This window comes from Eschrichtius robustus, chromosome 21, assembly GCF_028021215.1.
Source record: "Eschrichtius robustus isolate mEscRob2 chromosome 21, mEscRob2.pri, whole genome shotgun sequence".
NCBI lineage: Eukaryota > Metazoa > Chordata > Mammalia > Artiodactyla > Eschrichtiidae > Eschrichtius > Eschrichtius robustus.
The window spans coordinates 23,189,840-23,202,103 of record NC_090844.1 but is presented as its reverse complement, the minus strand read 5'-3'; the positions used below and the strand labels follow the sequence as shown (position 1 = coordinate 23,202,103).

Genomic DNA, 12,264 nt, shown 5'->3' with positions numbered 1-12,264 from the left:
TGTATATATAGTAGTGTGTATCTGTTAATCCCAAACACCTAATTTATCTTATGCTTTGTATCACGTACTCCTGATTTGTAAGCAGAATTATGAAAGTGGTGATGAACAGACTTACTTTTCAAATCAGTCCTTGCCTACGTAAAGTATGCCAAGAATCGTACTAACAAAATGAACATGTCACCTACACATTCTCTTACATAAAGACGTTTTATTAGCCCTACAGGACAGGTGGGGATTGGTCAAGTGAAATCACACACCACCCCCTTCCGCTTCTGCTCGTTCTAGCTCCAGGTCTTCAGAGTAGATGCCAAGCAGCAAATCTGGCAGCCAGGTCCCAACAGTGGGAACAGATGACCTCTTATTCTTCCCAATATAATGCCAGGGGCTCCTTCAACTTGGAGGCCCGCTGTACTGTCTTATGATTATAAAGTAATAGGAAAGTGAACCGTGCCCAATGATACAGGTTTACAAGTGTTGTTAACAGGGTGTGCTGCCTCTAACCTGAGTCCCAACAACCAAGGCAGTATCACCACAAGAGGCAGGTAGTCCACTCCCCGCCCCCTCCCCCAGTATGACAGGAGGCGGGGGGGGGGGGGGGGGGGGGAGTGACAGGAGTTTGCTGCCCCTCAGGCTGCCCTGGGAGTCGGTGTGATTCGCTGCGGAGATATTTCTAAAAGGCAGCTGTGCTTCTCCTGCTAGTGCTGTATTTCAGTGACTCCCACGTGGGCTCAGAGGTGAGGATAAGGCCCTTCACACAGGTCTCACTAGGAAGATGAGAGGGAGCTGTTATTCGTATTTTCCAACAGTTTTAGGTCAGTTGCGTTAAGGTTGGTCAGGTTGAAAGGAACAAACAGGCAAATGAAAACGCTTCAGAGCTAACTGCTACCCACATACAGTATACTTTAAAAATGTTTTTATTGAATATTAAACAATTACAAGTACTGTAAGTTAGACATTTAGCCAAAGCACAATTACTGGTTAAATATAATCATAAAGATGTCTTAAATAGAAACCCACCATGCAGGCAGGTTGAGTTCCTTGATGCCCTCTTTTGGAAAGTAGAGGGTGAGGGGAAAAAGGTGCCATTCCACGTGAAAGATGGTGAAATCTAGAAGAATTTACATGCTGAAAGCGATTTTCCACATCCAAATTGATAGGGTTGCCAGATTCAGTAAAACAAAACAAAGCAAAAAACCCTAGGATGTTCGGTTAAGTTTCAATTTCAGATAAATAATGAATAATTTTTTTTACAGTAAATATATGCCAAATAATGCATGAACAATACTTAAGCGAGACAATTATTTGTTTATTTGAAATTCAAATTTAACTGGGTGTCTTGTATTTTGTCTGGCAATTCTACAAAAAGACAAATGCAAAAAGGAAAGGAAAGGGGATTGGAACCCCCTGCCACTGGTGGGTCACACAGAGACTACAAATGAAAACAACACCAATGATGAACCAAAGAGTCACTACATTGGTTACGTACACAGACCAACATCACAATGAGAAAATACAGTTACTACTCCAAATGCTGTTGCCAGGAAACACTCTAGATTTCCTCAAAGCTGGTTTTGTAATGTGTTTGAGAAACCTTGTTGATAAAAGTACCTTTTTAGTTTGTAGGTATCAGACAAATACTACTACCACATAGACAGGGTGAGCTTGACACAGTGGAAGGAGAGGCAGGTATTCTATACACATGAAGAGTTTAAATATTCTGTGTAATGAATACAATGGTTATATAGTCAAGGTCATCTTCTGGGTCTAGGCTATTAGCCTTAAAGATTTTGGTTCTTTTCTAATTTTTGCTGTTGTGTTCTCTAGCTTTTCATCCTGAACCTTGGGAGGGGCCTGGGAGTGTGGGAGGGATACCCCCCTACCAGGGTTTAACTACATTTCTCTGCAAATGCTAGGAATCAACAAGGGGCTTCAAGGGCTGCCTGCAAAAAAGGGCAGACAGATGAAAAATAACCAAGCACTCTGCATTCTAGAGCATGAGAAATCTGTTTGAAAAGATGGGTGGTGGGCTGCGTGTGGAGATGTGAAAGTGTAAATCACAAAAGAAAACACGAAAGAATGAAGAGTCAAAATGCAATCATCTCTACTGTGTGAATGTTATTTCAAAGGAGGCACAACCCTCTGGCAGATGTTTAAAACTGGTCACATCGTGAGCATGTTTGGTCTTAGAGAGTACATAAAATCTTTAGTTTCCTACCACTTTTCACTTATCACCGTGGTTTATATTTTAAAATGATTAAAAATCAGCTTGTGCAACACTCAGATTCTACATGGTATCACTTTATGAGTTGTTGCTAATCCCCACATGCACAAAACTTAATGGGTTTCAAAATCTTTCTAGCATTTCTCTAAACCAGAAGATTTGGTAGCTGAGGAAGTTCAGATGTAGAGAAATTGGGATGGATCAATTCTCTCAGCTCCTTTGCACGTAAAGGAGCATTACTTATGAAATAGACTCTCATTAAGTATGCTTACCAGGTGTGAGATACATGGAGATACACCCAACTCGCTGACACCTTTCACACACTGAGAAATGGAATTACAACTCTGTATTTATTAGGATATAAAAGGTTAAAAAGTTTCTGCCATAGTTAAGGCTTTCTTAAGAAGAAAGAATGTCTATTAATTTCAGAACTCACAAAGTATCTGAAGAAGCCTCACTTTTTAGGGTGGTTTTTAAAAAAAAAAAAAAAAAAAAAAAAAAAGCATTTCCTTTTCGTATGCTAGATGTGTCCAGCCAAAGCGCAAATACTATCTTCACAATCACTGTCTTTTCATTTCTCTGTCACTGATTTGACAACAAAGAAGTTTAACTTCAGTCTTTAAGTAAATTTCTGACACATGAAACCCTATCTTTATGTCAGTTTTGAGTGTTGCCTGAATGACTAAAATCTATAGCTCTATGCAAGATAACTGCCCAACAGAAAACACAGAAAAAAGGCTGTTTATCACAGATTATCATACAAATGGGATCTGGACACACTGGGGGAAAGGTGCTTAAAAATACATACCATCTCTGTTTGAAAGCAATTACAGAAATCCAGAAGGTGCACACGTTTTAAAAGGGAGGGCAAGCTGGGACGAAGTGAGAGAGTAGCATGGACATATATACACTACCAAATGTAAAATGGATAGCTAGTGGGAAGCAGCCGCATAGCACAGGGAGATCAGCTCGGTGCTTTGTGACCACCTAGAGGGGTGGGATAGGGAGGGTGGGAGGGACACGCAAGAGGAAGGGGATATGGGGATATATGCATACGTACAGCTGATTCACTTTGTTATAAAGCAGCAACCAACACAACATTGTAAAGCAATTATACTCCAATGAAGATGTTAAAACAAAAAAAAAGGGAGGGTGAGCAGTGGCCAAGAACCTCTGTGCAGTTGGGAGACTTACTGAAATAGAGAAAAACGTAGGCAACTCATTGTATTCTAATGCTGTCTTCCAGCACACACCAAAATTTTATTTTTTTTGTATAAAGGCTATAATAATAGAATATTCATCTATATTACTTTATTTGCCACATTCAGGCATTTCTCTGCATATATCAATGCACTTTGCTATTTTGAGAGCAAAGGGAAATTACCGTAGCCACTAACATCAAGTTCAAACGAGCACAAGGGTGCCATTTCACGAAAACATCCTAATATTGTTTATTCTACTTATGTTACCGAAAAGCTAGAGATTCCAAATTCCAAGAAGAAAAAGGTAAGGAAGAATCCTGGTTGTACTGCTATTATTTTGCATAGAATTAAAACTCTGGGTTCCATGCTGTCATTTGTTGACAAAGTGGCAGAATCTTCTGAGCAGAGCACGTGAGGCTTAATACCCAGTTCCAGTTGCGAAGTGGATACAGAGGTACGGTCGCCATATGCAAGACTCAAGATGGAGAAAGGAGGAAAATGAGAGGGGTCAAAGGTAATTGCTGGAGCTAATTATAATTCCAGACTAGCAATCTGGGGAAAAGGGAAGGAGGCCAAGTACAAGGAGAAAGTGTCCAGTCCAGAGCACTTAACTGATGCCAATAGCTAGCAAACTGGGCCATCAGGTCTAGAAGCCCTTTGATGTCAGACCTGTGGTGGAACCGGTGGAGGCGTCTGGATTCTCTCTTCTATATGGTTTGGGAAACAGAGGGCCCACTCAGGGGAGGCCACACTGGAAGTCCTCACTTGCTAGTGTTTCTATACAGCGTGTATACAAGAAATTAAGTGCATTTTAGCCTAACTTAAAGCCATGCTTTTGAGTTCCAAAGGGTTTTTCACACTGCTATGGGTGGAAATTCCAAACGCAATCAACTTTTGCTAACTTGAATGCACTCATGATGACCTTTGGTTTTCAAGTTTTGAAAAAATGTATTTGGCTCCTGTGAGACATCAATGAACTCATTCTCTTCAGCAGATGAATAATATGCACACATTCTTTCAAGAACTACTCTATACTTGAATCATTACGAGACAAGAAGCACAGCAAATGTCCTCCTTACACACAGTACCTTTACTTGGCACACAGAACATCAGATACGTAACATGGGCAGTTTAAATACTGAACCACAGTTTAACTTCTCAAGTGTAAGGCTGAAGTTTAAAACTGGCACATCCGTTAATCTAGTTAGTATGATGGAAATAACATATAACCACAGTCGGGTAGTGGCTTATCTTTTTAATGAAGCTATAAAGCTTTCGGGATCTATACCATATTAACCCTTTTACTTAACTAAAAATCACAGCTGTGTTTACCATTTTAAACTATATCTAATCGGGGAGGCAAGTAATATACACTTTCACAGCTACTGAAAACTACACAGATGCCAATTCCTTCAACCCACTGTTAACACACAGCAAAAAAGAAGGAAGGGAGGAAAAAAGCCCTCAGTGGATATCAAACTTGAGAGCTTCATGTGGAATTCTAGTGCTATTAAACAAGTAGCCAAGACACAAACACCCAGCTTGGGTCACTAAAACTTCAATAGAAGCAACAACTGAGGCTAATTCTTGATTTAATTTTGAGGACCCATGCAAGATTCAGCTATAAAACTCAAAACTAGTTCCCGATGTCTAGTTCTAGCATTGGACTCAAGCCAAAAGGAAAGCAAAATGTATATTTTAAGAGCCTATTCTAGAATCTTTGCATGTAACCATTTTATTTTTCCTCAGGAGATTAAATGAGGTCACAGCTTAATCAGCCTGTATTAAAAAACAAACAAGCGAGTTAGTTTTCAGGACTTTAAGTTGAAATGGCAAGTTTGCGTCACACTGCTTTTCCTTTTTTTCATCACATTTATATTACTTCTGCTTCGAAGCTGAGTAGACGCACAGCATGTCAAAGTAAGTAAGTTAATGCACTTAATTCAATATTCAGTTAAGGTGAAAAGGGCAAGCGTGAGAACTGTAATGGATAATCTTTTACAAGTAACAATGTGCACTTGACAAATGTTGAGAAAAAAAGCGAAACAAAGTAGTGACTTCAGGAAGAAACAGTATGGTTATTTCTCCACTTTCATTTAAAAAATAACTGAAGGAGCTTTGGTTTCCATTTTTGTTCTCCTTGTCTACTAAGAAGTTTGAGAAAATGGTTCAAAAATTTAGTGCAGGGACCTACATAAACTATCGGAAGCACCTCACTCAAAATAAACCCCAAATCTGGAGTAAACAAAAAAGTTCTTGCATCTGTGCCTATCTAGTGACTAAACCGGATTTGAATCCCAGCTTTCTAAACTAGAGAAACAATAAAGTAATTGTTTTGTGACCCTAATGAAGCACAATAATCCCACTGCATTTGGAAATCAGGCAGCTAATTCCGGAGGCGACAATTCTGGCGGTGCGGGTGGTGAAGTGAAGAGAAGTCGTGTTTCCTGTGAGGAGTCCTCGCTGTCCTTTCCTGCGGTCCTATTATCGCACCACAGGCCCCGCACGCGTCGTAATGCTGCTTCTCCGGGATTCACAGGCCTCGCTGGCGGTCTCCCCTCTGAACGTCACAACGGCATCGCTCAAGCCTCTCGCTGGCTGGGCTCTTCCTGGCCCTCCAGCACCGTCCTGAACACCTCGGAGGCAGGCCTGAGTTGGAAAGTGCGAGTGGCTCTCATTGGCTTCGACTGCTCTGAACTTGGGAGCTCCTAAGTCAGGTTGATGTTTGTGCCTTTCCCTCGTAAGACTGGCCAATCAATAAAAGGAAGCTGAAACGTGGTGTTTTTCCTTTCCATCTCAGTTTACGTTGATAAGAAGTACAGATACAAAATAAATCAGTGGAAAAAAAAAAAAAGTAGAAACTAAGCCTTGCTCAGCCAGAAGCTTGGGTTACATCACTAGTGATTTTAGTCAGTGTGACTTTGTGCAAAATATCCTCAAGAAGGCTCGGCTCATTTTCAAAGTAACAACAACAACGATAGCAACAAAAAGTGAATGATGAATGTTCAGAAAAAACTAAAAATGAACCTGTCATATGTGTATATCTACTATACACACGTGCCATATATAGCAAAGCAAATGTAGTGTGTGAATTGTGAACATTTGGGAGAGTACTGGTTATGTTTTCTTTTTTTCCAAGTCTAGATTGAAGCAATCCTGTCTTAGCAATGGATAACTACAATGAAAATGAGCCTGAGATATGTTAAAAGGCCGCCCCTGTAAACATTTCCTCAAAGGGAACAGTAGCAGTTGAGTATGTATCAGTTACTCATACTATATTCATCACTATCGCAATGCTTTATAAAAGACAAACAGCTTATTTCTAGGCTGTCAGGGATTTATAGAATATTGATTTTGTTGAGAACAATCCACTGTCATCCAGTCCCAGGTTGAAATCCAATCTGGCCTTTACCAGTGGGCATTCACTAGGTCTTCTGCTCTGCGGCTGCCGCGGTCTGTGAAGGAGCTTCCGGCTTCATGATCTGGTAGGTGATGAGATACTCTGGGTATGCCTGGAAAGGACAGGAAGCAAAACACATCACCCTCTGGGCAGCGAAAATACTAAAGCCCGACTTAACGTGGACGCCTCGGAGGCCGTTTATCATAACCCATACTCTACGTACACCCAAGAGCCTGCGAAGGTCAGCTAATTCACAGGCGCCTGGACAGTTAGGCGGTCCACCTCCATATTTGTATATAAACCTGTGTCAATCCTATAATCCTAGAATTGTTATAATGTTATTTCTACTTTTGAATACTGTAAAATGGTTACACTATATTTATCCCTCACTAGAGAGCCACATGCCATAAACAGGAAAACTAAGGCAAGAAAAAAATCTCTTTCTCACAGCACCTAGCATAGTGCCATCACATAGCATGTTTCAGGAAAAGTCTGTTAAATGACAGAATAATTCACTGAACTGATTTCAAATTGATCATAGATGATGATGTAACCCACTGGGTGAGGAGGAAGAAAGGCAACGTGTGCTGAGTCACCAGTAACTCAGAGGCAGCAGTTTGGAGGTGATTTTTACAAGTTGACTAGTTAAAGGCAATTTTTACAGGAAAGGAAATGACTCTGATGAAGAGCCTCCACCCCCTGTGCTCCCTCCTCTTCTGTGTCTTCTTTCTTGTAGTAAAACCGAAGGCTCGGTGCTCACGGTGGGAAGCGCACTTCTTGGTGGGAGCAGGAAGAGGAAGCCTGACCAGGAAGTCGCTACAAACCTTAACCAGAAATCCCTACAAAGACAACTGGAAGGGGGGCAGGGTGAAACCGTGTACACTACCTAGGAATTCGTCAACCCTAACTCTAACATAATGATAAGACTCGACTCAATATCTCAGAGTCGTCTGCGGCTGAAAAATAGTATTCTTTGGTGAGGTAAGTGTTTTGGGGCCCCCAAATAATTTGTTGAATGCTGACCTAGAGAGAGTAAGATAATGGAAAGGATGAAGGATAAAAAAACTGGACTGTTTAATACTTAAAATGCAGAAATGAACACGTGATAGATTTATTGAATTATTTCTTTACAATTTTACACCTCTGCAGAAACTGTTATATGTCAGGTGCCTCCGCTTTCCTCATCTATAAATGGGAACAGTAATGATACCAAGATTTTTGTGAGGATTAAACACAAAGATCCTAGAATAGGTTTGGCATAGTAAAAATCGAGCTTGTGTTAGTTATTACTATTAACATTATTATTCTCATTCATTAAAGACTAGTTCTTCTTGAAGAGGTCTCAGTAAGGATTAAAAAAAACAAAAAATGTACATATGTTTTGAAAAGTTGTAACTGCTTCTATCCACGTAAGGAACCATTATCACTCATAATATTCTTTTCCAAAAGTCCAGTCTGTTTTGGTTTGACTTAAAAGCAGCAACGGCTTCCATCTTTAGTACATACGTAGCTGGAATAACTAAGACAGACAATCCTCATCACTCCTGACTTTCCAATCCGGAGAGCAATAACTAAATAGTTTGTAGTTTTATTTTATTATAATGTGAACACTGCTTAATTGTTGAAATGGTTTTAAATGGTATTTTAGTTTTTAGTCACTAAAACAAGGTAGGTCAGCTATCTACTGCTAATTCTAGAGTTGGGTATAAAGAATCTAGGAAGGCTCAAAAACTGGTGGGAAAATGGAAAAAAACTGGTTAATCAACCAGATAGTTTAATGGTCAAGAAAATTATCTATTCATCACCAATACACATACATTGAGCATCTAGTGCGTACAAAGCACTCTGGGGTAAGATATGGACCCTGCTGTCAAGAAGTTTCCCATTTGTTTGGGAAGATAAGCCAGACAGAAAAAGAAGAATTTAAAACTATAACCCCAGTGAGCATGTTTTAAGTGTCAAAAATGAGTGTGAAGCCCACTCCTACTTCCTTTTGTCCCAGTGAAATTTAATATCTATGATGCTTTGTATGATACATCCTTTTGCTTGCAGAAAAGTTGCTTAAGCAAAGGGATCGGTAATGCAAGCATTTGAATTTTGGTAGTACACTATCTTAGGAGATTCCTGACACATGTAAATTTTAGGCAGATTCCAAGACACTAATGGTATGAATGACTTACAGGTCCTTATCTCTCGGTTCCTACTGACTAGGCTACTGAACTGCTTCTGTGTACAGACTGAGATAGGAATTAATCACATCAAAGTCCAGAGGGATTTAAGGCAAGGGAATCACTAAACTGCAGGACTAGAAGGGCCCAGGATAGACCAACAAACATGGTTTCCTGTCAAGTCTTACTTTAAACCCATGCTGGTTGTAAAAGCATAGAGCATATTTTTAAAGTACCTACAAGAAAAGATTCAACAACCACTTTTAGTAACTGACTTTCAGAAAATTCTTCTTAACCCAAATCCTCAATGCTACAATTGAAACTCAAATGCTTTCAGTTTATTCTCCACAGAGATGAAGAATCATGCTCCCTTGAATGATTCTGTGTATTTGAAAATCATCCTACAAATCATTGTGTAGTCTTCTGTTCTCCAGATTAAATAACTCTGCATTGTTCATATCATTTCAGTAAAACAGGCCACATGTCTGAAGCGGCCAATGACCAGAGAATACCTCCTCTATTGTCTAATTTAATGTGAAGCTTAAAGTACAACGCACAAAAAAAATCCCTGATACTCTAAGTCCAGTCATATACTAAAATCAGAACTATTTTTCTTTCAAGCACAGTGCCGTTAATTTACAACACATCTTTTCAATTCCAAAGAAACAAACAATCCCACCAATAATAAATAATACTCCTCGAACCAACCCTCTGAATAAAACATTTACGTATTCTTGAAAGTGTTGATACTAAGGGTGAAAGATGATTTAAGGTATAACTAAGGGGAATGAAAGAAAAGTTAGCAAAGGAAAAGTCCACCATAAATCAGGAGAAATTGCTCATGGGCAGCGACTCAACTAGTAGACATTAGAGTAAACACTGTCCATGTGGGAAGCACCTGGATACGGAAGCACAGGTATGCTCCCCTGAAACAAAACAGCTACTACACACATTCCAGTTTTCAAGGTACTTTTTTCTTTCAAATATGATTTGGACCACATCATTCTCTAAAATTCTTTTAGCAAGAGAATCTAAACAAGTTATCAAGTCAAACTACTTGGGAAATGGTTGAAAGATCGGCAAATACCAGAAATGTAAACCTATTATTAGTATCCCTTATTATTTCTTTCCACCCAAATGTGAAAGAAATTCTATTTCCCATAGCTAACTTACAAAATCTTGAAAAGTGTATGGTAGAGAAAACTGAAATCACCTATAATCTCAATACCCAGAGATAACTGCTCTTATGGTTTGGTTGATTCTGTGTTTAGCATATACCATGTAAATATACTTTTTAATCACAGGCACATAAATATACTAACATTCATTTAAGTCATTCTTTTTTTGTCGAATATTTAGGTTGTTTAAATTTTTCATTATGATAATCAACATAGCGATGAACCTTCCTGTAGGGTTTTTTTGGGGTGTGATCATCACTGATTATATCTAAAACAAACTTCTAAGAGCGGAATTACTGAGTCAAAATGAAAGTGTTTTCTCTAGAAGTAGGGAGTTTCTGATCTATACAGAAAAATTTGACAAATTTATTCTTTGGTAGTTCTAAAACTTTTATTTGGAAACAACTGCAAAGCATATTAAGTTGCAAAAATTAAGCTAGTACCTAAAATACCTGTATACCCTTTACCTACATCCAAATATTGTTAAGGTTTTACTTATCCCGTTTGCTTTATCATGTGTACTTCCCCCACCTCTATATATACTAGGCAGACAGACAGACAGACAGATATATTCAGTTATGTTTTTCCCTGAGCCATCTGAGAGTAAGTAATATACCTCATCATGGTTCTTTATCCCTAAATATGCCAGTATTTATTTCCTAAGAGTAGGGATATTCTCTTACATAAATTTTATACTGACATAATACTTTTATCTACCTACTGTTCATATTTCCATTTTATCAGTTGATCTAATAATGTCTTTTCTCTTCTAGTACCAGATCCAATTTGGGGGCAGAATCTGAAGTTACTTGTCCTGTCTCTTGGGTTTCATTTAATCTGAAAGTTTTCAAAGCCCTTTCTCTTTTATAACATTGACATTTTTGAAGAATCCAGTCTTCCCCCCAATTTTCTTTTTAATAAAGAACATTCTTCACTTTGATTAGACTGAGGTCATACATTCTTGGCTGGGACACTGCATAGACGATTTTGGCTCTTCTCAGAACATGACATCTGGAGGCACACTCTGTGTGTATCTGTCCCTCATTGGTGATGTTAATTCTGATCATCTGGTCAAGGTACTGCCCCCTTTCTCCAAAGTATAATTACTGTGGGTTTCCCCCCGTCCTTTGTAACTAATAAGGAGACCGTGCACAATCCTCTCCGTATCAAAATTATCCCCTAGACTTAGCATCCATTGATCTAATCCTTACCATGATGGCTGCAAATCTAGTACTTCCTCCTTATCTACCACCTGCCCTTGGCTTCCTACTGTAAGCAAAGCTTTCCTTTCCCCTTCATTTATTTATTTATCTATTTGTTATCAGTATAGAAACATAAATTCGTATTCTTTCCAATGTTTTAAAATTTATTACTGTACTTATTCTGATGTTCAAACTATCCCAGATTTGGCCAGTGGGAGCCACTTCAAGCCAGCTCTGAGTCCTTGTGACATGCTCCCATCATTACTTTTGAGCACTTCATTACTTTCTGTTATAACAAGATGTCGTTCCGGGCTCATCTTGTTCCTATTCTGCTCCAGCCCTGGAATTAGCTGTTTCTCCAAAGTTCCTTTTAGTGGGGGTTGGTATTGGAGACCAAGATCTGGGCTTTAGGTGTGCTTATTGCTACTGGGGTTTCTTTGCTTTCAGCAGACAGTGCTAAGAAATACATGCACAGAAATATATACTCATGCTTACATATATCTCTTACACATATACCTATACATACATATTATTTACATGTGTACAAACATACATACAAATACTAGAAAGCATCAGTTCATATCGATACCTCCAATTTCAGTCCGTCCCTAGCGTCATTCTTACCTTCCCCCATTCCATCTTTATATGTCTCTTCTTCCACAGTGAGAACCCAGCTCCCAAAATTAACACATCAACACATTTACTCATTTGCTCAATCCTAGAATACAGCTAAAAGGGTTTCAATGCTTTGCCCATACCACCACAATCAACAGATCTACTAAATGAAACCCAGGATCTGTTTGCAACTCTTCCCCCTACTCCACACCTGACCCGGCCCAAGATTGTTGGCATATAAGAAAATAGTTTTCATAGTTTACTTGTATATAGTTAAT

The 12,264-nt window shown here is 39.1% G+C and overlaps 1 protein-coding gene across 1 annotated transcript in view; it reads right to left on the bottom strand.

Moving 5' to 3' along the window:
• Nucleotides 1–2,696: 2,696 nt before the first annotated feature.
• Nucleotides 2,697–12,264, bottom strand: part of TNKS (tankyrase) — a 179,164-nt gene continuing 169,596 nt past the window's right edge. The window contains exon 27 of the mRNA XM_068531939.1: nucleotides 2,697–6,935. Coding sequence (XP_068388040.1) covers nucleotides 6,849–6,935 — 87 coding nt within the window. The 3' untranslated portion in view covers nucleotides 2,697–6,848. The remainder of the gene's footprint in view (nucleotides 6,936–12,264) is intronic.